At 43.7% G+C, this 27,896-nt stretch overlaps 2 protein-coding genes across 2 annotated transcripts; both read left to right on the top strand.

The window, feature by feature from the left end:
* Nucleotides 1–143: 143 nt before the first annotated feature.
* On the top strand, nt 144–13,385 carry uap1l1 (UDP-N-acetylglucosamine pyrophosphorylase 1 like 1). The gene is made up of 9 exons (XM_084441856.1): nt 144–666; nt 2,282–2,486; nt 3,901–4,076; nt 6,381–6,553; nt 8,107–8,300; nt 9,334–9,474; nt 10,162–10,347; nt 11,670–11,736; nt 12,031–13,385. The coding sequence occupies exons 1-9, from the start codon at nt 387–389 to the stop codon at nt 12,118–12,120; spliced, it is 1,512 nt and encodes a 503-aa protein (XP_084297982.1). The 5' UTR covers nt 144–386; the 3' UTR covers nt 12,121–13,385.
* A 3,843-nt stretch (nt 13,386–17,228) lies between these two features.
* Nucleotides 17,229–24,889, top strand: btc (betacellulin, epidermal growth factor family member; the record flags this gene model as incomplete). Its single annotated transcript, XM_084442538.1, has 5 exons — nt 17,229–17,268; nt 19,303–19,449; nt 21,289–21,409; nt 24,326–24,472; nt 24,742–24,889. 5 exons carry the CDS (start codon nt 17,229–17,231, stop codon nt 24,887–24,889), a joined length of 603 nt encoding a protein of 200 aa, XP_084298664.1.
* Between the last annotated feature and the right edge of the window lie 3,007 nt (nt 24,890–27,896).

Here is a 27,896-nt window from a genome sequence, read left to right as displayed (position 1 = left end):
AAATTGGTTGGAGTACATCTATCTCCATCCATCTCTGGACATCTATCACATGATCTGCTTCCAGGAAGTTGCCTATTCGTCATATTAAAGTGCTGTAGCCTAAGTAGCATCTGAAATGTTAGCATTAAGCAACACAACCCTACTCTACGCGCTGTCGTTAATGTTGCAGTTTAGTTTTAAAAACAGATTTTAGTTTTATTATTTTATGGGGGGGTTGTTTTGCAACTAGGCTACTCAAATTGCATCACGAGTCACTTTATGTATTTTGCGCCTGCCCAACTCGGTGTCACGAGGTCGTAGTGAAGAGGTAAAAATATAGACAGAGCGTTTACTTATGTTTTTTTATAGGTAACGCTAGCTAGACGATTCACGAAATTGTTTTGAAAATGCTTTCAATAGAGGAAATCAAGACTGCTTTAGAACGTGCGGGGCAATCCCACGTTTTGCAGTTTTGGCCTGAACTATCTGAAGATGAAAGGAAAACGTTTCTTTTAGAAATGTCTCAGCTTGATATGGATGAATTACACGAGCATTGCCGTGTTGCGTCGGAGGCAGCAGCTCGCTCCGCAACCAGAGTGGATCAACACATGCAACCCCTGCCTTCAGAATGTATTGGAAGCATTCAGAAAAGTGACCAGAACACTTTAAAAGACTGGGAAAACGAAGGTAACGTTTATTTTGAGATTTTTCTTTTTGAAATTACCCAGCTGACATGCATATAGTCTAATTCGACAGTTTTTGTGTGGTTTTATCATTTTGACTTGACAACAAAGTGCATATGTGTGTAAGTTCTGTGCCTCGATACAATCCTGTCTCGGAGGTTAAAAGACAATTCCTTTGACTTCATGGCTTGGTTTCTGCTCTGACCTGCACTGTCAACTGTGGGACCTTATATAGATAGTTGTGCGCCTTCCAAATCATGTCCAATCAATTGAATTTACCACAGGTGGACTCCAGTCAAGTTGTAGAAACATCTCAAGGATGATGACTGGAAACAGGATGCACCTGAGCTCAGTTTTTAGTGTCATAGCAAAGGGAGTGTACATGTGATATATTTTTTTTTTTGGGGTGGTTTTTATTACCTCCGCCCCAGCGACAGCGCAGGGTGAGAGGTAATGTTTTATGTGCCTTGTGTGCGTGCGTTTGTTTGTGTGTTTGTCTGTCACCTTAGAACCCATTAACCTGATCCGATCCGAATCACGGGCCAGGTCCACAAATGAAAACAAGACTTGTGGAACCAAGCCAGCTCCCTGTGTGGGTGCGCTAGAGACAAGGGGTTTAGACTGGGGTGTGCTGGGGAGAGCCTGGAGTGCACGGCACCGCCCCCACTGGCTGCGACCCGATGGGGGCGCCACAGAGCCGCCCAAACCCGGCCACCCATTCACCTCCAGTCATTTTTTGGACTTAGGCTCAGGACCGCTTATTTCTCCAGGGTAAAAATACATTGTGGAACTCTGCCAATTTGGGCTCAGGAGCCAAAACATCATTGTCAATGGAAGGGGGGGACTGCCATATCTTGACATTGGAAGGTCACATAGACAAGGGGTTTTGACTGGCATGAAGCTCTACCTAACGAATGCAGCAATACCAAACATGTAATGATCGCACGCATGTGCGCGCGCACAGAGCCACACAATGCATTTATGGGCGGAGGTCTGTGCTCTCTTGGCACCATTTCTAGTTTTTAATGTATTTGCAAACGTATAAAAAACCTTTTTCACTATCATGTGGTATTGTGTGTAGAATGGTGAGAAAAAAAGAATTTTTCCATTTTGGAATAAGGCTGTAACAATGTGGAAAAAGTGAAGTGGTATGAGTACTTTCCAGATGCACTGTAGCCTATACAGTACATATATACTGTGTGTGTGTGTGTGTGTGTGTGTGTGTGTGTGTGTGTGTGTGTGTGTGTGTGCGCGCGCGCGCGCGCGCGTAGGTATATTTAGGCTATGATATTATTAGCATGCGCCCTGGGCAAAGGTAATCAAAACAATGAATCACGCATTTCCCTATCCCTTCATACCAACCAAACCACATAGTTCTTCAGAGGATGTTCAGTCCAAATGCTAATTTAAGCTTGCAAAATCAGCCTGGTCAAGCAGGCTAGTATCACAGTGCCTGGATTTCAATATTATCTGATTACTAATAATACAATATTTCAATAGAAATACTAAGTAATAGAGTATTACTTATAGAATTGATGCAAGCCCAAGATAGCCTATTAGAAATGTTCCTCTTCAAGATCTTAGTAATCAGATGCTCCTCTGCCATTTTGTTTTTGCAGGATATTTGCACATTTCTGAGAACAGGGTGGCCGTTCTGCTGTTGGCCGGGGGCCAGGGAACCCGTCTTGGTGTGCCGTACCCCAAAGGCATGTACAATGTCGGGCTCCCCAGCGGCAAGACTCTGTATCAAATCCAGGCGGAACGCGTCTGCAAAGTGCAAGAGCTTGCCAATGTGAGGAATGGATCAAAATGCACTGTACCATGGTAAGATCACACAGCATTGAATTCAATACATGTTAGTTAAACATTACTTAACTCAACAGTGTGGTAGTAGGTACCCAATGGCTGTGCACTTGGATTACTTCAGAATTAATAAAATGCAGGAATTGAGCTGTCACACCACGTAATTACATCTGATTGGTTGACTGGTCTGAGGATATACACTACGACCAAACAATTTGGGGACATTCGTAAATATCCTACTTAAAATGTAGCCTGGCGTCGCCAGCCTGATCTCGTGAGTTCACATTCGATTTCACTCCGCAGATCAGTCTGGATATCCAACCGTTCTAACGGAATCCGCTCGAACAGAAATTTGTTCGTGCCAATCACAACTGTTTATCTACAGTTATATGGGGCGGGTTTAATAAGATGACGGAACAGAGGAGCGCCGTAGAGGCATTTTCGCTGATTGGTTGTAGGTTTATCCAATTGCCTCCAGAGGCATTTTGATCTACGCCAGTTGGTAACACCCCTTGGGAAACGCAAAGCAACTGTGAGTTTCCAGACCCTTCGCATGTTTGCGAATTGGGTCTGACGAAGCCAGGCTACTTAATGCTGCTCCTGATCAGTTTCTCTCATCTCACGGACAAGGTTAAATTCCCCTTTTCATCTCTTCTGCTGTTTAATAGTCGGGCCGACATTCCACTTTCTTTCACGCCTTCCTCCCCCAATAAAACAAGACTGAGGATTAGGTCTACCTCTTCTTCTTCCAGCATTAGTAAATCTAAATGTATAGGCTATCATCAGGCATCATTATTGCCATAATTGCTTGGGTGAAAACGGAGGTAAACCAGTAGGCTATGTAGCGTCTACAGCCATTGTAGTCTATAGACTTGTGCGTCTACAGCCATAGTAGCCTATAGACTTGTGCGTCTACAGCCATAGTAGCCTATAGACTTGTGCACACATCAGTAGACTCGTGCAATGCATGCTTGTCAGTTAGCCGATCTATTGAGTAGCCTATAAATTCAGTCAAAAGCCTAACCCTACTCTACACAGACAGTAATATTGTAATAGTAACTCTCAAATGAACCTAGCTAGTAATGTGTAACAAGTTACTTTTTGAAAGTAACTTGACGTTACCCAACACTGTTTATACTTAATAAGACGGCTCATGGCATATATGCAAAGTCTCTCTTGTGAATGCATAACAATGGAAACAAATAGAAAACAGCTTTGATGCAAATGGTCCAAATACCAATGCCCTAACATAGAGGTAGTATGTACAGTACAAAGAATGACGTAATTTCTAAATGGTTCATCCGGTATGGATGAAAATACCTTCTAATCAAAGCAGACAGTCGAACTTCAGTCATTGGATCCCTTGAAGCGAAATCAACAAAAAATATACTAATACTTTTGTGTTCACTGCAATTCCCTTGTTTACCTTGATCAGGTACATCATGACAAGTGAGTTTACCTTGGATCCCACCAAGAAGTTCTTTGAGGATAATAAGTACTTTGGTCTGGATCCATCAAATGTGGTCATGTTCGAGCAAAGGATGATCCCAGCTGTGACCTTTGGTGGAAAAGTCATTTTGCAAAACAAAGGGAAGATAGCCATGGCACCAGGTAGGAAAGGCCATAGCAAAGTGGGGAGAAGAAGAAAGTTGTGTATTCTGTTCTGTACAATGTACATCGTATATTTTGTGTTTGACTTTGCTGTATTTCATACACAGGGTTTTCCTTGTCTATATAACTCATATTTTTGCCAGCCTTAATTAAAATGTAAGAATATCTTAACCCCAAAAAATATTTTAGCAAACATCCCATAAGATAACAATGTTTGATATACAGTAGGACCCCACTTATCCGAACCCAACGGGACCGAAGGTCGTTCGTATCTCTGAAATGTCCGGATGACTGAAACTTATGTTAAAATGCACCAAATTCAATAAGTGGTTTCATATAGACTCATAGACCGATAAATACCCTTAATTAGGCTACTTGTGAAAATGCATTAAAATTGCAATCAAATAGCCAACTAAACTCATATATCCTAGCCTATAATAGACCTACAGTAGCCTATAATACAAATAAACGAATGTCCACTTGAGTGCGTGCTTTGATCAAATACAGTACTTTATTCTCAAATGAGGTGTACGCTGCATCGATAGGCTACTGTATTTGCAGAACAAAATGGTATAACCTAAAAACAACCCAACATTAGAACAATTATAGCAAATGATAATCAATCAATAAATAAATGAAATGACAGACAAGTTGTTGTGTCTTAGGCTATTGTAGCCTAAAAGAAAGTCTAAAACAACCGATGTACGCTAACGTGGCCTAGGCTGTAGGCTATTATTTAACAAATACAGTAGGTCTAGTAGGCTAATCCACATGCCCACAACACGTCTGTGTTCCTAAAGTCCATTAACTGGGAACGAAAAATGACTCGTTGCTCCTCTGCTTCAGGTTGCTGACGCGCTTTCTGGCTAAGGAATGCAGCTCTCGCGCAGCAGACTAGTTTGCGTTTTATGCTCGACATTAAAGTAACAAAGAAATGAAACGTGACAGTAGGATACAGCCTACAGGCAACATACAGTTCTGTTTTTATTCACAGTAGGATACAGTACTGTAATGAAAATCCCACCAGTAACCAGATAGCAGGCTAAAAAAAAAAAGAAAAGTTTTTTAAGCCTGTCCGGTAGACCGGGAGGTTTGGATCTCTGAAGTTCGGATGAGTGGAGTCCTACTGTACTTTGATATATTATAAGTTGTTTAGCTAGGTAGGTTAACTAGCTTACTAACTAACTACCTGGGTTTGGGCTAGCAACTAGCAAACTGTGGAGCACTTGTGTGTTAGAGGAGGAATGTAATCATCCACAAATGTTAGCTACTGTAGCTTACATCACACTAGAGATTGTATATATTTATTATGTTTATTATCTATTTATTATCATATTATCTTTAATCTTTAATTGGCCAGATAACTCTAACCTACTCTATTGCTATTTAAGAGCAAGTTAAACTACATAATATTTTATTAACATGGCACCAGAAGAGAAGAGGAGCGAGATACAGCTATTCAATCAATACAGTACATTAAGTAGGCATAAGTATGTTCCATAAATTCATGCTCTGTTTCAAAGGCAGTGTCTTTCTTAACCATAGAGAATACTGCATTTCTAGTGGTACGTCTGCTTAAAGGGGGCAAACAATGAATGAAGTCTTTTTAGCTAGTTTAACAGATATCTTTTTTTCTTTCCCTCTGGAAAATTTGTCAAGCTTTATTTGTATAACACATTTCATACACAGATGCAATACAATGGACCTCAACAAAATAAAGATAAATGCAAACGAGACAAAAATGAAAATGATAATGGCCGGGTTTCCCGAACGCGTTAAGAAGCACTTAACTCCAAAGTACTTTGTAACTCCCATGCAAAGGGTTGCTTAAGAAGGGTTCCTTAAGAAGGTTCTTTATCGGGAAACCCGGACAATGTAATAAAATTTAAACTGGGTGACATGGAAACTAAAACACAAGCAAGACTAAAAATATGTGTTTTATTTTTTTTTAAATCCACATTTTCAGCACCCCTCAAGGTTCTCTGGCAGGTTATTCCAAAGGTTTGAGGCATACAAATGAAAAGCTGCTTCTCCATGCTTCTTGGTCCCAGAGACTATGTGAAGTGCATTGTGTTGATTCTGTGTTTTGAAATGTGCTATATCAATTCAATTTGATATGAGGTTAGTAAAGGCCAAGCTGTTGGGTTGCGATGTACATCACACTCATAATGAATTACTTTCAGCCCTAACCCTAACCCACAAAATATCCACGGAGTAGTTGGTACCACCCTATCAGATGGTTATCCATATCAAATGTTTCGATGTACAGCATGTGACATCCATATGTTATACTTTTACTCTCAGATGGAAATGGTGGTCTCTACCGTGCTTTGGTTGATAACAAGGTGCTGGAGGATATGGAGAAGAGGGGTGTGGAGTACCTCCATGTGTACTGTGTTGACAACATACTTGTCAAAATGGCAGATCCCATTTTCATTGGATTCTGCGTGAGCAAACAGGCAGACTGTGGAGCCAAGGTATGCTGTATAATAGACCAGTCACACAGAGACACGGTGTGATCCTTCCTGTCTGCCCTGATACATTTATTAGGGGCCGGGAAGCTCAGCTGCCGCCTCGTCATTGTAAATTTTCTTCTGCTTCTTCCTTCTTCTTCTTCTTCCTCCTCCTCCTCATCCTCCTAGGAAATATTCCTTCCCATGCATGAAAAATCACCAAATTGTGCATATATGTCCAGTCCTATGCCAGAAGTCCTCAACTGGCATTGTAGGTCCAAGTGAGCAGAAACATTCATACTGTATGCTTCGATGAGGCAGGAATTCTGATGTCCATCACTGCATATCTCAAAAACTGTAAAACTAGTTAAACCTATCTCCTCACACATTTTTGGTCAATTGACACATTTGCTATACTGCATATTTAGACTGTCCCCCACAAACGAAGCATCCAGATTTTTGAAATTGAGCCCACAGTGCATCAATGTATTACTGTAAGCAGTGCTATTTGCAGCTACTGCAAATTATTGCTCAATAAATCTCCAATGTTCATGAAAAATTTACAACATTTTCATGACATGGTGGAGTAGTGTGATTTTTTTCTGAAATGTATCTCAAACGGAATTTTTCACTGTATCTATCCTAATGTAAGCTATTGCTGTCGATGGAGTGAACAATAGAAAAATCCAGACCAGAACAGCTCTGGGCAAACTGGCAGCTGGAGGCTGCCACATGCCTCACCTCATGTGTGATTAAGTTTGTTTGTGTACTCAGTTGTCAGTCTTCCTGGATGGACGTTCGCTGATCACCGTCCGAACTCAAGAGACTGGTTCATTTGGTCTCGTTCAAGAGGAGGCTGGCTGCTATGCTGTCTAGACTCGGGTCAGATTCAATAGCTTCTTGTTCACTCACAGTTCGAGAGAACGGTTTGTTTTGATCTCGTGCCAGCCAGGCAGAGTATAGGCTACTCTCGTCAGGAGAGAGGAGTCACAAGAGCACAGTAGAAGCATGGAGGGGGTTTGACAGACTGTTCGGTACGTATCGGACACTAAAAACAGTCGATCAGAAAGATTTGTTCATTCATTTTCGCCCATCACTACCAGCTTCTCACTTGGCAGGTAGCTCAACAAGATCATGACTTTCCCTTGGTGTCTAAGGTTGTGAGTTCATCCCTGGGTGATGCAGAACAAACATGCTAATGCCAACTTAGGCATTGTACCGTGTGGCTTTGAGACACATGATTTTAAATATATTTTTAATTTAATACTTTTTAAGTAATTATGGTCCAGGCAGAGATCCTGGTGCCATTTGTCTCCTCCTTTTCCTCTTTTATCTCCTCCTTCTTCCTTCTTCCTCCACAAAATGGCCGGACTCACTGCTGCGCAGCAGATGTAATGTTAATGCTGGTTTTGATTGATACATAGTATTAATAGACCAGGGGTTGTGAAAGACCTTGCATGTCTATTCCTGGCATATTATTGGTCGAATAAGGACGTCATTTATAGGGGATACTGCTGTATAGACATTTTTGGGTACCATTTCAGTTTTTGAGTGAATAATCCAATAATGATTTCCAGGTGGTTGAGAAGGCGTACCCCGCGGAGCCGGTGGGGGTGGTGTGCCAGGTGAACGGGGTGTACCAGGTGGTGGAGTACAGCGAGATCCAGCCTGAGACTGCAGAGCTGCGCGGCCCGGGAGGGGAGCTGCTCTACAGTGCTGGGAGCATCTGCAACCACTTCTTCACTCTGGCTTTTCTCAAGAAAGTGGCACAGTATGGAAATTATGCTCTTAATTACAAACACATCTAACTCCCTAGCCACATTGATGTACCATAAAAGGAATGGATAGGTTTAGGTATCATTGGCTCTGTCATAAGGATATTTCCCCCCATCTTGCAATCTCTTCAATCTCAGACCACAAATGTCTTGGAATTGAGGAAAAGCATTGATTTGTGAGCCATGGAGGGTAAAATAAGACATAGAATTCCCAATGTAAACAATAAGTTCTAAGTCAACAATAAGGGTGTTCAACCATCGGTGCAGATTGGCTTGGGTTACTAGGGGCGTGCGGCCAGTAGGCAAATACTTTTTTTGTTGTTGTTGCCATATTTGGAACATTAGTAAACATTGTAAAGTAGTAAAAACACTTCTAAATTAAATTAAAATAAATACATCCCCTTAAGTGAGCTAAACCTGTAGCTCAATCTGCCTAGCTTGATTTTTTTTTTGCAGACATGCTCACTTTCTACACATGTACTCACTTTCAGAGGTTATGGTGCAGAAATGTGAGCATGTTCACTTTTCCTGGATTAAGTTTCAAGTGGTGAGGTGAGAGGTTATGTCCACTGGAATGTTTCCACAGTCAAATCACAAAAAGTAAATTTGTTTTGAGTGACCTTTATTTTGAAAATCCGTGCAAGAACACTACACACTTTGTGGAACACTACACACTTTGTGGTGTATACATTTTTAACTTTCAAAATAAATACAATCTAATCCATGAACCCTAGATTGACTTTGAATGCAATCTTGTGAGGCAGATCTGATGAGCCCTGTAGCTCGCCAGTACGAAGATGCAGCTGTAATATAATGGGCGCATTGGAGGAGCACAATAGAATGTTCGTGCAGGCCACATATTTTCACTTGCGATTATCATCTACTGTTTTGGTTAACTGCCCCACCCCCTGGTCAGGAGGTCAAACTGCGCCTTTGTCTTCAATATCCTTGAATACTGCTACAGTATACATATCCATATAGCCATCTCAACATCTCAAGTCTTTCTCTTTAATCCATCAACATTTTCAGAACATTCCAGGGCCAACTGAAGCAGCATGTGGCGATCAAGAAAGTGCCTTTCGTCGACCATGAAGGCAACTTGGTTAAACCTACCAAACCCAATGGAATCAAAATGGAGAAATTTGTCTTTGATGTGTTTCAATTTTCAAGGTGATTTGACAACATTCACTACATGGATGTTGGCATCCCATTACACATTGTATTTAATCTACTGAATATTTTATGATAATGATGTTGAATCCACCAGCCATGACACCCACCATATCAGATTGTTCTTATGTTGTTTATATAGTCAAACATCTAACATCTATAGTCAAACATGCTTTGTGCCCTACCACAGTCTACCACAATGAAACAAAAATATTTTTCTTTATTCATCTGTCAGAAAATTTCTGCTAGCATTTTCAAAGACAATATTGGCACCAATCAGGCATTTGGCCTACAAGGTTTTGTAAACAAAATAAACTTGGCTTTAGAAAATGAATAGATGCCAGGGATAGCCTACGATGACTAAACAAGGATTGGTACTGTAATCAGTGAGCTTGCAAGATATAGTACACTATGACCGATGTGATTATCATTTTAAACCATCAACAGCAAATACGACCAGATTAAAGATACCACATCATTGCTCATAATTTAAAGCAGTCAATTACACAGAGGTAGCCTAATGCACAGCGCCTGCTTTCTGTGCTCTGGCCAAGGCAATGTTTACGGTGTGCTTGCTAACGTATACGTACGTCTTTCCCAAAGTATGCTGTGAGTTAATGTTCAACTCATTACACTCTTTCGGCATGAAACTAAACCAATGAGAAATTTACCCTCTGTCATTGACAGGAAATTTGCTGTATTTGAGGTACTGAGAGAGGATGAGTTTTCTCCATTGAAGAATGCTGATGGAGCACCTCTGGATACTCCTACCACAGCCAGACGGTCCCTGCAGGCACAGCATTACCGCTGGACACTGGCTGCTGGAGGCTGCTTCTTGGATGTCCAGGGAAAGGCTCTCGCTCCCAGATCCAGGTTTGAAGGAGCCCTCTCATGATTTTATAACATGAATTCAACCCTTATCTGCATAAATTACATTGTCAACCCAGTGGATAGATCTTTATTTGCAGCATAAACTCCTCAAGGCATTACATTACAGTTCATTCATTCATTCATATAGACACAAACATAACTCGGTACATGATACATTAAAAAGGAAAATAAATAAGATGGATAGGATGAGGGCAGCTCCGACCAGATGGATGTGTAAGTTCAGTTCCACTTCTTTAAAGTAGCCGGAAGAGCCCAAAAGCCATGAACGTGCAACGCAAGCAGACATTCCCATGGCAAGAGATGAGTCGCTCTGCTCTGGGGACAACCAGTGGCCAACAAGTGTCCCCTGACTTGGACAACTGTTATGCAGGTTCTACACATGGCAGACACAACATAAAACAATGTTTCTTTTATTTTACTATTAAGAAATGTCAAGTAGGCTACAACTCAATAATTCCCTGGAATATCAAGTCAAGAACTGGCATATGAGTAGGGAGATGTGAAATAACATATCATAACTACAGGGAAGTTCACATAGTAGCTGTCGTACTGTAACATGGTCACTTGACAACTCGTTGTGCGCTGGCTACTGGTTGTTCCCTGTTGTACCATGTATTATACAGAGAAAATACACTATTTAAAATATATTATAACATGTACTGTAGGACATTGCGAGTAAGTCTTTCAAACAAGTTCAGCTACAGTTCAAACATGTTAGCTAACTCGGTCAAATAAGATACACACTTTTATGTAAATCACGGATACAAGCGGCCGAAATGAGTTTTCTCCGGAGGGTGGCTGGGGTCTCCCTGAGAGATCGGGTGAGAAGTTCAGTCATCCGGGAGAGACTCGGAGTAGAGCCGCTGCTCCTTTGCGTCAAAAGGAGCCAGTTGAGGTGGTTCGGGCATCTAGTGAGGATGCCTCCTGGGCGCCTCCCTAGGGAGGTGTTCCAGGCGTGTCCGGCTGGGAGGAGGCCGCGGGGTAGACCCAGGACTAGGTGGCGGGACGACATCTCCGCACTGGCCTGTGAGCGGCTAAAGATTCCCCAGGCAGAGCTGGTTGATGCTGCCAGGGAAAGGGATGTCTGGGGCCCCCTGCTGGAGCTGCTGCCTCCGCGACCCGACCCCGGATAAGCAGATGAAGATGGATGGATGGACTTTTATATATTTTTTCATTTTTTGAGTTTCCCTTCAGGGTGTTCATAGCATATTCATCTGTCATTAGTTATATCTGCCACATCCATATTGAAATTGGTGATTATATTGAAGCTTAATTGTTAACATTCTCAATGGTCATGCTTGTAGGATGACGCTCGAAGAAGAACCCCCGGCTGTCTGTGAAATCTCCCCCCTGATCTCCTACTTTGGAGAGGTAAGACGCTGAAATAATCCACTGTCCTATTTCAAATAATCCACATTGCCCTATTTCAAGGCTCAAAGATTCAATTTCTGAGTCAGACACTACAGGAAGATGTGCAAAGAATGTCAGTGTGTTTAAACGATAGTAACAAATGACCCCATTGTGTTGACTGGCGAACCAGTTTGTTTTTACTGCCGATTTAACCTGTTTCCCGCCTATTACAGTATCTCCTACATTGTTGTACAATACAGAGAAAAAATATAATAAAACTATCTTTCAATTTTTTCGTCTCTTTCTCTGTCTCAGGGATTGGTGCAGCTTCTGAAAGACAAGACTTTCACCTCACCCTTCCTTCTGGATGAGAAAAGAGCCAAGGAACTTCTTAAGGATCAGTAGCTTCACAATAATTCGGGTACCTCAGGGGTGCAATTGAGCCAGTTAGGTTGAAGTTTACTCCATCAACCCAAAATCTGTTTTTTAATAATGAAGGAATTTTACTGGTGTATGTTTACATCTTAATGCACTATACTAAGTATGTGGCATTATAACTATTTGAAAGGGGGGCTAAAATGAATACTGATGTGAATACAAAGTGATCTTTATTGTGTTAGCCATAATACACGACAATCTGCAAATCAATATCAACTAATTATGTTATGGATGGAAGTGAGCATATTGTAGCCTATCATGGCCATGGGCAGAAAAACTTCACCAAATTGCTTGCTATTGTACTCATGCAATTACGAGTATATATTCATATCAATGGCTGCTGGTGACAGAAATATTTGAGGAGGAAGGGACAGTATTATCATTGTCCTTTAACTGAGCGTTCTCTCTCAATCCCCTCACCAGTCCACAAACCAGCATACCACACCAGTACCCTCTAGCTCTCTCTTAAAATTAAAAAAAAATTAAATCATGAATATATATTTTCTTGCTTGTGACAGTGCTGTTGCAAACAAAACATTCAGCCATGTGAAAAGATGCCAGAAGTTTAGCTGGTAAATATAATGAATGCTGAATTTCTAGCAATGGCCCAAAACCCTCCTTCCTGGCTAACCAGCTACAAGGTTAGCTTGCTTTCCTTTCTTTTAGACATTTTGTCAGCAAGCTTTCCAGCAATTTTTAAGGTGGTGCGCCTGGAACAAAACCGTTTTATCTATAGTTAGCCTGATTCCCACGGGACAATGCTAGCACTACAGTACTGTACGCTGCTTCTCAGCGGGGTGTCCAAACAGAGTGGAATCATGCACTCACTGCCCGAGTTGCACTCTTTGCATGGCAGAGTACGAAAAAAACTAAGTAAATCGTATGCTCTGATTGGAGGAAACTGAAGGTAACAGAGGATGTCCTCTGGAAAAAGTTAGAGAGAGAGAGAGAGAAGGACATCCTCTGTGTGTGCACTACCCTAATTTGGCCTTTACAATATATATTTTTTTTTTTACTTTTATATTTTCTTACCACCCATTACATGAGGATCTGTATTCTGAAGAAATAAAGTGACTCGCTTGCTTATCATTAGTAGCCTAATAAGATTTTATTCCTTGTTCTTTGAGCAAAGGGCAGTGCGTCCTCAGTAGTCTATGTACTGTACTTACTGTAAGCCTCCTCTCTAGTGGCCTCTTGGCTGTGTAGAATGTTTAATTTTATTACATGTTCTTCATCCGAGTTTGATGTTTTTTTAATAATCAATGTATTAAATTGAATAAATGTACACATTTTTTGATTGTGGTATATCTATTATTTTTTAACTTGCAATCACGTGACTATTTTGATGCACAAAATTCAGATGGAGAGCAAATTGGAAATAGAGGAAAGTGAGTCGGCTAGGCTGCATAAAATCCAGAGGCTCACAACTATTTAGCGTGCGGCTGGCCACGACCTCTGAACCAACGTGGAATTGAACACCTTGTTTTTTCCCAAGTGAGTAAATGTGCTTTACACCTGTTAGGGCTTCCTCCTTTCCACCTGTTGGGGTTTGTGGTTGGAGAGGGTGGACCCAAAACGCAGACAGCAGGCAAGTGGTGCAGGTGCAAAAGGTTTAATCCAAAAAGGCATCAAAAGTTACAGGAACACAGAAGGTAAATGCACTAACATGAACAATTACAGCTGCTGCGCAGCTCTGGGTCGGGGCCGGGCGTTTTGAGGAGGAAGAGGAAGGAGATGACGAATACATGAGGGTCTCTGCCCGGACCCTAATTATTTAAATGTTGGCATAGTGGCCAAGCTTGGTATTGCAAGCCACGTGATTTTCCCATAGCATAGCTTACATGGGGAAAGAAACGGCTATAGAATTCCAGATTTTTTTCTTCTGGGTGTCAAAAACGACTTTGAATCATCAAGTTTTAAATTATTGGGTCAGTTTTACAACTGACTTTCCTCATGTATGTCTATGGGGAAAAAGGGATATGCCGAAAATAAAACAACACTACTGTGCAGGTGCTGTGGGCCACGGAATGGGCCGCCATCTTTGAATGTCTCATTTAATACATTCATGCCCATAATCCTTACCCAGTCACTTTTTGTTGCCTAAACTTAACCGCCACTACAACAGTTACACACAACCAATCTGTGAATCATCGTTGGATTAGGTTTTGATTTTGAAAGGTGGATCAACATTGATATCGCAACGCTTCAACGACTTACTTTTCACATGGGTGAATTAAGGTCTTTGAGGTTCCATGACCCTTCGGGCTGTGGTTTCGGGAGCTGAGTACTTGCACTTGGTAGATCCTCCACAGCTGAGCTCCATGAGCAGTCAGCCAGGGCTAAGCCCTGGTCTGTGTGCCGCTGCCATTGTAGATTTTGTGCTCTTCCCTGTCCCCTGGGTTGCCGCAGCACGTATGCGTATGTTTGTGTGTGTTTCATGTTTCACGTATAAAACGTGAAACTGCAACAAAGCAAACAAAAAGTTCCATTCCAGGCAGTGGCGTTGGTCTTTAAGGTCGTCTTCATTTCTTACGGCCACCACCACCCATCCTTCAGGTGCATACTTCAGGTATTTCATCATGGTCTCCATGACGTTTGTGTTATTGTGTATGTGCTGACAGCATCTAAAAAGCAAAAAAAACAAACCACAGGTTAGACTGTAAAAAAACAAAAAACAGAAACCACCACAGCACAACTTCAGATTGAGGAGAGAGAGAGATGTAAAAGAACGCTCCTCAGGCTCAGCTGGTTAAAGGTTAAAGTCCCAATGATTGTCACACACCTGAGCGTGTGAAATTTGTTCTCCGCATTTGACCCATCCCCTGGGGGAGCGGTGAGCAGCAGCGGTGCCGCGCTTGGGAATCATTTGGTGATGTAGCCCCCCAATTCCAACCCTTGATGCTGAGTGCCAAGCAGGGAGGCAATGGGTACCATTTTTATAGTCTTTGGTATGACTCGGCCAGGGATCGAACTCCCGACCTCCCGGTCTAAGGGTGGACACTAACCACAAGGCCACTGAGCTGGAGTGAGGGAGAGCGACAGAGGAGAGAGAAAGGAGAAAAAAAAGATGGAGGACAAGACAGAGGAAACGAGAGTGGAGGACAGCTGCCTCCAGCAGTGCTCTCGCTGGCCCAGATCTTTGGTGTTCTCCTCTCCAGACCAGACCAGCAGCTCCTCCCCGACAGCCAGCAGCTGAGAGCAGCGATACAGGATCCTTCCGCTGTAATGAAACACTATCAAAAAAACAAACTGGTGGGATGAAGTTATGGAGGGAGAAACAGGAGGAAGAGTGGATGAAGGAAGAGAGGGAGGGAGAAAACAAAGTGGATGAGGTGTAGGGAGGGAGGGAAAGATTCAAGACTGGAGACAGTTGGAGTGCATCTCTCCTTTGGCATCGATGTACTCATCACAGTTTTTGTTCTTGTATATCTGAGAACGCAGACACATCTAATGTCACAGGGGGAAAAAACTCCCAAGATCAATCTTTTTATCGAACATTCATGATAGCATCATCAAAGCATCTTCTCATACACACTCTTAGACACACCACACACACACACACACACACACACACCCTCATACCCACCACCCAGGAGTCACTCTCGATGGCCTCCTCCTTCTCCATCAGCTCTCCATCATAAGAGCCGTAGTGGGCTCCCTTGGAAACGGCCTCCCCACAGCTGAAGAATCCCAGCCCCGCCCCAGATATATAAACACCTGGCTTCCTCATATTGCTCTGTGTGGAGAAAGTACCGCAATCGATACATTTCAGCCATTTATTTTCTAAGAATAATGACTCATGATTTTGAACAGAGCTTATGCAAACGGTACCAGTACGGTACCAGTTCTGGAGCACGGGAACACTAACTTTATGTTAGTACTCCCCTGTGCAATCGAAAAATAGCACACCAATCAGAAACCAGTGTTCTCTTACCCCATCTTTTTCCAGCACCCACGACGTTGGGACAGCCTCCACTGTTTTCTCATCCATAAACTCAACCATGCGGTACATTCTGACCAATAAAAACAGTTCACAATTATCTCCTATACCGCTGACATGCTGGGCACTCTCCTACAGGACCATGTGATTCCTGACACACGTTTTAGATGAACAGGCTCATTCTGATGGCAACAGCTGGAGATGCAGACTGATATTCAGTTATACTAATGTACTTTGTGGTATACACAAATCACCGGCAAACACCCCTCCCAACACACACACAAACACACACACTCACTGCATGGGGTTAACCCAATATCAATATTGTTCTTCTAGGTCATCCAATTCCCAAAATAGAATGCTAAGCTGTTTTAACTATGCACCACACCATGTCATTGGTAATGGGTGTCTGAGCTCTACCGCAGCGTTATATGAGATAACTTGTGTGTAATAATGTGTGTGTGTGTGTGTGTGTATTCACCCAGTCCAACTGTGTGTGTGTGTGTGTGTGTGTGTGTTCAGTGTTGCCCCCTACCTCCATCCTCCAGTGGGTGTTTCTGTCTTGTGAAAGGGTAGCTTTCTGATCCCCCATTATTGGTACAGTACGTTGGGTAGAGTGTTGGGCATGGTTATAAACGTTGGGCATGGTTTTAGTGTGTTGGGTAGGGTGTTATGGTTATGGTAGGGTGCTATGCTAGGGTGTTATGGTGGCTACTGGTAGGTAGGGGGTTTAAGGGTTGTCTCTGCCTCTGAGCTGTAGAGTCATGTTTCAGAGAGAGTCCCTGGCCAGTGAAGAGTTAAATGTTGGTGGAGGGCAGGGAGCACACAAGGCAGTGTTGAGTTTCGGTCCCGCCCCCTTCTGCGTCCTGCCCAACTCTCTAGTGCTGGCCTATGCAGGACGGTGTACTGAAGACAGACACCTTGGACTGGCTCTGTCTGGACACCGTGGATCGCTGGGTTGCTCTCTATTGGAGACACTACTACACATTCTGGAGAGTCATGGGGCTTTTACTGGACTGGTAAGACGGTCCTGCCACTCCAGCTGGGGACGACAGAGAGAGAGAGACCAGAGCAGATTCACCAGGATTCATTCACTGGCTGCCTGACACCAATGATTTAGAGAAGACATTTTGAGATGGCCAAGGCTTACAGCCTCTACGTGGGCATGGTGACTGGTAAGACAACACTCATCATTAAAAGAAATCCCCTCAGATGTAAAAAGGCTTAGGCCACCCACTGATAGCAGTTCATCTTTAAAGGCACAGTTCCTAAGATTTGAAAGTGGGTCTTCAGATGACACCTGCACATCCTTATGAAGACTGTAACTTGGGAATGCCTTAGCAAATATGGGCACAACTGTCTAAACTGTAATTAAGGAACTATTATTTGGTTTATTGTTGTTGTCATTGGAGACGACAAGACCTTGGAATAAAAGCCAGTAGTGTTGTAGTGTTTGCCATTGTAGAAAGGCATTCAATGATATGTAAACATTTGGTGTCGCACACATCTACTTCATTGTTTACATTGAATGCCTTTATTGAACGTCATTTCTAAGCCATGCCCATGTTACAGTGTGTGGCTTTAAATAGACCCAGCCCACATGGTTTAGGAGCAGTGGGATTCTGGAGAGCTGTAGAGGGTTAAAGATTGGAGGAAAGAAAAGTTTCAAAAATTCTAACAATGCCATTGGTATTGATCATTGTCTGGTGGTAGCACACACATACACGCACGCACACACACACACACACACACACACACACACACACACAGAGCTCCCCCTGGCTCTGACCAAACTGTGATTGTCAGCAGCAATTAGCATGCCAATGTTACTGTAACAGCATAAAGACTGTACAAACTCACACGCACACACACACACACACACACACAATCCACAATCCATAATGACTCAGCTGCATACCTAAACTCTTGTTTAGGAATTTCCCTAATGACTATATTCAGTTCAATCAGTTCTCCTCTAAAATGAGGTGAATGTGAAATATTCAAGGTCTGGAAAGTCCCTTAAACTGAATGGGGAAAGCCAGCAGACTAAGATGTGATACTAGGTGTGACACATTGATTACCTGGCTATCTTGAATACAGCACCTTTACCAGATGACAGGTATCAGAGCTCTTCCCTGGATTCCCTGGTTTGGTTGAAAGAGAATCAGGTATTACATTATTAAATTACATTACAGTCCTCTAGCTGATGCTTTGATCCAAAGCGACAAACACTAATTGCATTTAACGTAGGAAAAGACAATATACTACTACTTGCCAGAACTCACAAGTGCATCTCCTTTCTAAAACAAGTGACTAAGAGCATAATCTAGTGCTGAAGGCAAAGTGCAAGAATAGCTATTTAAAATAGATTAGGTGCTTAAGAGGGAGGATCGTGGTAGTACTTCTTGAAGAGAAGAGTTTCGAGCCTGTGATGAAAGATGGGCAGCGACTCTGCTGTCCTGACGTCAGTGGGCAGTTCACTCCACCACTGCGGGGCCAGGACAGAGAAGAGCCATGACCGTGTTGATCAACCACAGGGGCCTCGGAGTGACGGCAACCAGTCACCCCAAGGTACCAGAGCAGGGTATTGGGTTTGACCATGGTCTGGATGTAGGCCATCTCATGGCCTTAAGAGATGCTATGAAACTTTATTTTAGTTTATTTGACAATAGAAAAATTAAGACCTCAAATGATTACATCATAGCTTAAAAAAATCATTGTCAAGGATAATGCCAAGATGGCGCCATATAAGGCTGCTATGGCACTTTGGTGCACCTGATTCTGTGTTTTTGTTGTTTTTTTACTCTTTTTTGCACTGTCCTGCCTTGTCCCTGCACCCTGTCCAATGTTGTCCAATTCTGATTCTGATAACACAATCAAGTCTGACTTATTTCCACTGTGGACCTTGATGTGAAGACAGGATCTTTATTCTGGATCTTTATTTTGCTGTACAGTATGGTAGAAGATATGGGTACCATGTACAGCAAAATGCATAGTGCTGTGCTGTCTTGTGATTATGGACAAAGACCTTTCAGGAAACGTATTCTAAATGTTTAGATCCAGGGTCACACAGTAGCTCATCAGTTGAGACACAAACAGAGCCAACTTGGACAACTAGAGCCCTCCCCTAGAATTCCTCTCCGTCTTGGAAACCCAGCTCTTGTGCTGTTTTGTGTTGTGATCTTGTTATGTTTGTTCTTTGTGCCCAGCTCTGGCCCTATGTAAATACTGCCTGGCCGAGTGGAACACCACAACCACCGTCACCGCCGTCACCGTCACTGCTGTCCCCGCCACCGACCAGCCCGCCAACCGCACGGAGGCCTGCCGTCACCACGGCAACAGAAGCAACTGCACAGGTAAGAGGAGGAGGTACTTCCACCAGGATGTGTTGTTAAAGTTTGTTTGGAGGGTGAGCGAGGGCGGTGAATCACGCTGGCTAGCTCCTCTGGCTTGTATAGACTTTATACATTATCACTGTAGAACAAGTCGGATCATAGTTTTATCCTACATTCACTTTGAAACTTGAAGGTTTTGAAGATGTGTGCACTTCATTCATATTTTGATATTAAGACTTCCTGCTGTGGCACATCAACACTTCCAGCATAGAGTAGGATCAAACATAAAGCACTATTGTAATAATAGATCAATACTGTAGAATAACAAAATAGAACAGAATAAAGTAGAATAGAGTAGTTCTTAATCAAACAATATTTTCCGTTGCTGATGTTCAGAGGAATCATAGAATATTTTCCGTTGCTGATGTTCAGAGGGCTGGTCCACTGGCAGATCTGAGGCACGTTGTGCTTCAGTGGAAGGGGGAGATGGGTTCGAGAGGGATGGACTAGGGAGCTTCCTCTGTAACAGACACCTTTTCTAGAGAGCTAGGTTCTTGAGAACCCCCATTGCTAGGGCATAGGGAGTACAAGAGCCATAGGGCTAGGGAGTAGGGAGCTAGAGAGTAGGAAGCCAAAGGGCTAGGGTGTAGGGAGCAGGGAGCCATAGAGCTAGGCAGTAGAGAGTAGGGAGCGAGGAAGCAGGAAGCCAAAAGCGATGGTTCCTCTGTTTCGCGTCTCAGCTTCCTCAGTTGTTGTTCCTGCTGTAACCGGATCTGCTCCTATTCAATATTCAGGTCATTTTAAAAGGTGCTTCTTGTGTTTCATCCAACCATTGAAGTTTTCGGCCTCCCCTTTCTCTTCCTCTCCCCCCTCTCTCTCCCTCCCCCCCTGATGGGACCTAAGCAGTATTATTATTCTCCTGGCTCAGGTTCACCTATAATCTCAGCACCTAGAGTGGATCTTCTCTAAAAGGCATATGTGTTTTGCGACCATAACAACAGGATCAGCGCTAGACAGCCCATAGAACAGAGTTATTGACAGTGAATAGCCTTTAGTCACCCCGTAACAGGATAGAGGGATGGTATGTGTGTGTGTGTGTGTGTGTCCCTACCTACACTACAGGCCCATTGGGCTGTAGTCCTCCTCATCCTCTGTCTGTCACCCTGTCCTATTCTGTAATCCACTCAATCATGTCTTCAGTCATCCCGTTGATAGCGGGTGTTTCCTGGTTCTGACGCACTGTATCTCACCGCACTTCCTCATGCCCAGCGGGTCAGGTTCCCCTCAGCTGGACTATTAATAATCCAGGTCACAGGAGCCAGCGGCAGTCAGGTTCCACAGACAGGGGACACAGGACCAGGTGGGGGGGGAAGGTCTCGGCAGGGGGTCTCAGCCAAGAGGGTTATTTTTGAGTCGATTACCACAGGGTGACGTCTCGTTGTATTTCCAGCCTCATATATCTGTTTGATGTATGTAATTAATTTGGAATCGCGATTATTGTTTATCCCGGGTTATCCGACAATGCATTGCGTCGCCTCAACCATAGCCGGCTTCAAAAATGGCCCTGTACAGTATGTTGACATTTGGACTCACTGTCTCACAGAGCTGGGGTCTTTTCTATTGTCTAGTAGTAAATTTAATGTGATGTCATCAGTTAACTGACCATGGAGTTATTGGGATGAAATGCAGGCAGTTTAGGCCTAAGCTAAGATGCAATAGGTTTTCTTTTGGAAATAATCCAAACTAATTGTTTTATTAGAATTGATTGAGTATTTGTAGATCGGCTGCAGAATCCTATATTCATAGTTCAATATGTTGAGTCATAGATTGAAAGCTGATCTCTGTCATGATCTCTTTCAGCAGACTCCAAGGACACCGGCCAGTGGAGCGGACATTTCTCCAAATGTCCCAAAGAGCTGCGACACTACTGCATCCACGGTGTGTGTCGCTATGTCAAGGAGCAGAACGCACCATCGTGCAGGTACTGACTCTAGAAATGGTATTTGGTCAAATCCACTACTCTAGATAGCCTACTCTAGAATGGAATCTGGTATCAATCATTCTTGAGAATTATATCTGGTATCAACCACACTCTAGAATGTTCTGCAGGTACAAAACCCACTCTAGAATGTTCTGCAGGTACAAACCACACTAGAATGTTCTGCAGGTACAAACCCCACTCTAGAATGTTCTGCAGGTACAAACCACACTCTAGAATGTTCTGCAGGTACAAACCACATTCTAGAATGTTCTGCAGGTACAAACCACACTAGAATGTTCTGCAGGTACAAACCCCACTCTAGAATGTTCTGCAGGTACAAACCCCATTCTAGAATGTTCTGCAGGTACAAACCACACTCTAGAATGTTCTGCAGGTAAAAACCACACTCTAGAATGTTCTGCAGGTACAAACCACACTCTAGAATGTTCTGCAGGTACAAACCCCACTCTAGAATGTTCTGCAGGTACAAACCACACTCTAGAATGTTCTGCAGGTACAAACCACACTAGAATGTTCTGCAGGTACAAACCACACTAGAATGTTCAGCCGGTACAAACCACACTCTAGAATGTTCTGCAGGTACAAACCCCACTCTAGAATGTTCTGCAGGTACAAACCCCATTCTAGAATGTTCTGCAGGTACAAACCACACTCTAGAATGTTCTGCAGGTAAAAACCACACTCTAGAATGTTCTGCAGGTACAAACCACACTCTAGAATGTTCTGCAGGTACAAACCCCACTCTAGAATGTTCTGCAGGTACAAACCACACTCTAGAATGTTCTGCAGGTACAAACCACATTCTAGAATGTTCTGCAGGTACAAACCACACTAGAATGTTCTGCAGGTACAAACCCCACTCTAGAATGTTCTGCAGGTACAAACCCCACTCTAGAATGTTCTGCAGGTACAAACCCCATTCTAGAATGTTCTGCAGGTACAAACCACACTCTAGAATGTTCTGCAGGTAAAAACCACACTCTAGAATGTTCTGCAGGTACAAACCACACTCTAGAATGTTCTGCAGGTACAAACCCCACTCTAGAATGTTCTGCAGGTACAAACCACACTCTAGAATGTTCTGCAGGTACAAACCACATTCTAGAATGTTCTGCAGGTACAAACCACACTAGAATGTTCTGCAGGTACAAACCCCACTCTAGAATGTTCTGCAGGTACAAACCCCATTCTAGAATGTTCTGCAGGTACAAACCACACTCTAGAATGTTCTGCAGGTAAAAACCACACTCTAGAATGTTCTGCAGGTACAAACCACACTCTAGAATGTTCTGCAGGTACAAACCCCACTCTAGAATGTTCTGCAGGTACAAACCACACTCTAGAATGTTCTGCAGGTACAAACCACACTAGAATGTTCTGCAGGTACAAACCACACTAGAATGTTCAGCCGGTACAAACCACACTCTAGAATGTTCTGCAGGTACAAACCCCACTCTAGAATGTTCTGCAGGTACAAACCCCATTCTAGAATGTTCTGCAGGTACAAACCACACTCTAGAATGTTCTGCAGGTAAAAACCACACTCTAGAATGTTCTGCAGGTACAAACCACACCCTAGAATGTTCTGCAGGTACAAACCCCACTCTAGAATGTTCTGCAGGTACAAACCACACTCTAGAATGTTCTGCAGGTACAAACCACACTCTAGAATGTTCTGCAGGTACAAACCACACTAGAATGTTCTGCAGGTACAAACCACACTAGAATGTTCAGCCGATACAAACCACACTCTAGAATGTTCTGCAGGTACAAACCACACTCTAGAATGTTCTGCAGGTACAAACCACACTCTAGAATGTGTCTCAATAACGGGCTTATAATTCAAATTAGAAGTGCCTGGGATTCTCTTCAGACTGCAAACCTACACCAAGGACACTTACTGTTGTGTTTTAAAAAATAATTCTCATTCCACACTGTATAATTCTATCCAGTATAAACTACAATATGTTCTGCATAAACCACACTCCAAAGCTGTGGCTATACAGAGGTCCTATACATGTTTGGATGAATCGATGTGTCAGAGTGAGTGGAAAATCAGATAAATCTTTTATTTGAGAGAACTATGGCTTTAACCTTCCACAAATATGTATCAGATGTGCAGCTATTTCTCAGCATTGCAACATTCAATATCACGGTACAGAACTCTCTGCTGGGGGCTTCATCAGGCCCCTGGTGGTGCTGTAACTGACGTGTAGACAGCCCGGGCCCGGTCAGAAAGCCAGGCCACATACCTGACATTCTCTACAGTACATACTGTAGTACAGTAGATGAATGTATCTCGTGCTTTGAAACTGGATCTCAGCCTCTAATGTGAGGCAGTGTGCCTCTGGGGGCACTGGGAGTTGGGAACATTGTATTACTGTACGTCCTACGTCACTAGGGTTAGACTAGTGAATACAGTACTGTGTATAAAAAAGCACCAGAGAGCGGCACAGAATTCAAATAATCACGATAGGAAAAGAGATAACGGACACACTCCTATGATGCTTTTAGCCTCTCTTACTCTGTAATGTAATTTAATGTAATGTATTGCTTTATAAATGTTCTTAGCCGGTAGACAAACATACTCCTGGAGCTTGCTCGATCGCCTTGTTGAGAGAGGTCAGGGAAGAATTTTATCAGCACACTTATCTGGCCCCCGGGTGATTACTGTTTTTTTGCTTCCCTCTGGAATATGTAGAGAGTGGGTTGTATGCCCACCTCCCTTGTTCTCTGTAAAGCGCATTGTGTTGCCTCTGGGTATGAAATGCGCTATACAAATAAAGCTCTGCTCTCTCCTATCCTCGTCTCCTCCCCCCTACGCCCCCCTCTCTGCTCTCTCCTATCCTGGTCTCCTCCCCCCACGCCCCCCTCCTGTGCCCCGTCTCCCCCCAGGTGTGAGAGGGGCTTCGTGGGCTCCAGGTGTGAGTACGTGGATCTGGGCCCGCGAATCGGAGAGCAGCGCGAGATCATCATCGCCTGCGTCATCGCTGGACTCGTCTTCCTCATTCTGCTCATTGTGTTCATCTGCATCTGCGTACAGTGAGTTCCACACACGCACACACACACACACACACACACACACACACACACACACACACACACACACACACACACACAGGTACACCATGCACACCTGAGGCTGTTGATCGCCATCAATTCTATCTCAGGTACTGTATTCCAGGTTGACTTTTTTGTACTTTCTTAAACTGGGATAATCTAATCTAATCTAATCTAATCTAATCTAATCTAATCTAATCTAATCTAATCTAATCTAATCTAATCTAGTCTAATCTGTCTCCTGGTCCTAGTCGAAGACACAAGCTGTGCAGAGGGAAGAGGAGGAGGAGGAGGGAGGAGAGGAGTAATGGAGAGAAGATCAGCATGATGAACACCAGCAGTGGGACGCATGAAATGTCCCTGGACTCAGCTGAGACCTCACACACTAACACAGTATGATGAGGTGAGGATAGCTGTGTGTGTGTGTGTATTTGTGTATGCATGTGGCTGTGTGTGTTTCTCTCTCTCTCTCTCTGTCACTGTCTGAGTGTGTGTGTGTGTGTGTGTGTGTGTGTGTGTGTGTGTGTGTTTGTGTGTGTGTGTGTGTGATTGAGTGTCATTTTGATCCTGCTCACATTAATGGAGACAGAACATTCCACTCTGTTTCCATACCCTATATAGACAGCTGTGGGTAGCTGTGGGTATGTGTGTGTGAGTGTGTGGGTGTGAGTGAGAGAGAGAGAGAGAGATAGAGAGAGAGAGAGAGAGATAGAGAGAGAGAGAGAGAGAGAGAAAGAGAGATAGAAAGAAAGAAAGTAATAAAGAAAGAAAGAGTGAGTGAGTGAGTGAGTGAGTGAGTGAGTGAGTGAGTGAGTGAGTGAGTGAGTGAGTGAGTGAGCGAACTTGTGTGTGTGAGTGTGTGGGTGTGAGTGAGTGAGTGTGAGAGAGAGAGATAGAGAGAAAGAGAAAGAGAAAGAAAGAAAGAAAGAAAGAAAGAAAGAAAGAAAGAAAGAAAGAAAGAAAGAAAGAAAGAAAGAAAGAAAGAAAGAAAGAAAGAAAGAAAGAAAGAAAGAAAGAAAGAAAGAAAGAAAGAAAGAAAGAAAGAAAGAAAGAAAGAAAGAGTGAGTGAGTGAGTGAGCGAGCTTGTGTGTGTATGTGTGTGTATGTGTGTGTGTTCATGCTGCTTGGTAATTGTTTGGATGAGAGGGGATTTTACCAGCCATGTAGCAGCTGGTGATCTGGTCTTTCAAATGGTAGCTAAAAAAGGTCATCTTCTGTTGGCCAGGAGGATGACAGCCCTGGGATGAAGGTCCTCTTCTGCTGGCCAGGAGGATGACAGCCCTGGGATGAAGGTCCTCTTCTGCTGGCCAGGAGGATGACAGCCACGGGATGAAGGTCCTCTTCTGCTGGCCAGGAGGATGACAGCCCTGGGATGAGGAGCCTCTTCTGTTGGCAGATGACAGCCACGGGATGATGGATATCATTACCCTGCAGAGTAACATGGACTGGTTATGACTGGTTATGATTGCTTACAAAGATCATGGCCCCATATCCAGAGTACACTGTACAGCCCACGCTAACCTCACACAGGAGGGCGACCCCATGTACAGTAAGAGCTTATAACTACAGATTGCATTGATTTTATATGAAATTATGCTGTCTTCTCATTATAAGGAGTGGTCATAAGAACTTCCCAGAGAAAATGGCCGATGCTATTTCCAATGTCCAGGAGCAAGATGTATGAATTTATAACTGGACGATGTCTTCATGCAAGAGGGCCAGATCCTCTGTTAATATTATAAAGAGTTATAAGGAATGCGCAACTTTACAGAAGACAATGACCCTTTCCTTAAGTATCCCAAGAATACTTCACAGAGCAAGATGGTTTTATAACTGGACAATGTCTTCATGTGAGAGGGCCATATCATGTGCTTATAATGAGTTACACGTGGTCATAAGGACTATAAGGACTAACTTTACAGAAGGTACTGTTTGACCCAGTCCTAAGGATTGTACCCTGTGAACTCACACAGGCGGATGTGTAATGGGAGAGGGCGTGTAAGTGGAGATGACCGTGTGGTCAGGAGTGCCTGACTTCCTGGAAGGGAACATTATCTTAATGGGAGAAGACAATGACAGTGATCTGAAGACATCGTAGGATGTTCTAAGGGGTTATTACCTTATCCTAGGTGGTTGTGTTGTAGCCTCCCGGGAGATAGCCATGGTGTGGACAGCTCTTCACCGAGGAGAGACCAGTCTCTTTACTGGTGCTACTGCTACCAGCTCTGCCTGCCTGAGCTACAGACTGACCCTGCTGCTGTAGTACCAAGCTGCCTGATCACCCAGACTGACTCTGACTGAGCCCATAGCACCCACACACACACACACACACACACATAGACTGACCCTGACTGAGCCCATAGCACACACACACACACACACACACACACACACACACACACACACACACACACACACATATACTGATCCTGGCTGAGCCCATAGCACACACACACACACATGGACTGACCCTGCTGCCCGATCACCCTAACATCCACAAAAAAACTGACCCTGACGGAACCCATAGCGCACGCGCACACACACACACACACACACACACACACACACACACACACACACTCACACACACACACAGACTGACCCTGCTGGTTGCTACCCTCCAGACTAAAGCCCAAAATACACCAACCCTCCGGTCAGAGGAGAACAGAGGGGGGGGGGGCTTGTGGTGGACAACTGCCCCCCCCCCCCCCCCCACCTGCAGGTACACACGCAGACACCATGGAGACTGTGAACTGTGACATTGATAAGGCAATGCTGTACTATACTGTATGTGTCATACTATTCAACACTAACTGTACATAGTATTCGATCCGAGATGCCGTCACCACACGTTTCATTTTTCACCGGTTGGAATGATGAGTTTTTGAACCACGCTTTATGGCCCATGTCCGACACATTCTGTACACAATGCAGCATTGAACTATTATCCTACTGTACTCTGCTCTACTGAAATATAATTCACATATTGTTTTGTGCTGAGCTATACTGTGCCGTGCTGTAGTGTACGTTGTAAAGGTGAGAGGAGTCAGTCCACAGCCCTAGGCTGGAAGATGGCCCAAGTCTGTGTGCAGTAACAACATCGGCTTGTAGTGTTGTTGTTTGATATTCCTAATTTGGAGACAGGCAGACTCCTCCGGAACAGGCCGGGCTGTGTGCTCCTCTCAGCCCAGGAGAAAGTGCTCCTCTGTTGTGAGGAGAGAGAGTCCAGACCAGCAAGCCCCCCCCCCCCCCGAGGAGGAGAGTGTGTACAGAGTGGCAGTGTGTGTATCGGTCCGCCGACGGACAGAGAACGGTCAGAACCGCACCCCGACGCTGCGCTCCTCCTCTCCTGCTACTCTGTTACACTTGTCTCTTTCCATTAAGATATTTTCACCTTTACTTCAAC

This window comes from Borostomias antarcticus (genome assembly GCF_949987555.1).
Source record: "Borostomias antarcticus genome assembly, chromosome: 8".
Taxonomy (NCBI): domain Eukaryota; kingdom Metazoa; phylum Chordata; class Actinopteri; order Stomiiformes; family Stomiidae; genus Borostomias; species Borostomias antarcticus.
The sequence above is the reverse complement of the archived record's forward strand: the minus strand, read 5'-3'. Positions and strand labels throughout refer to the sequence as shown.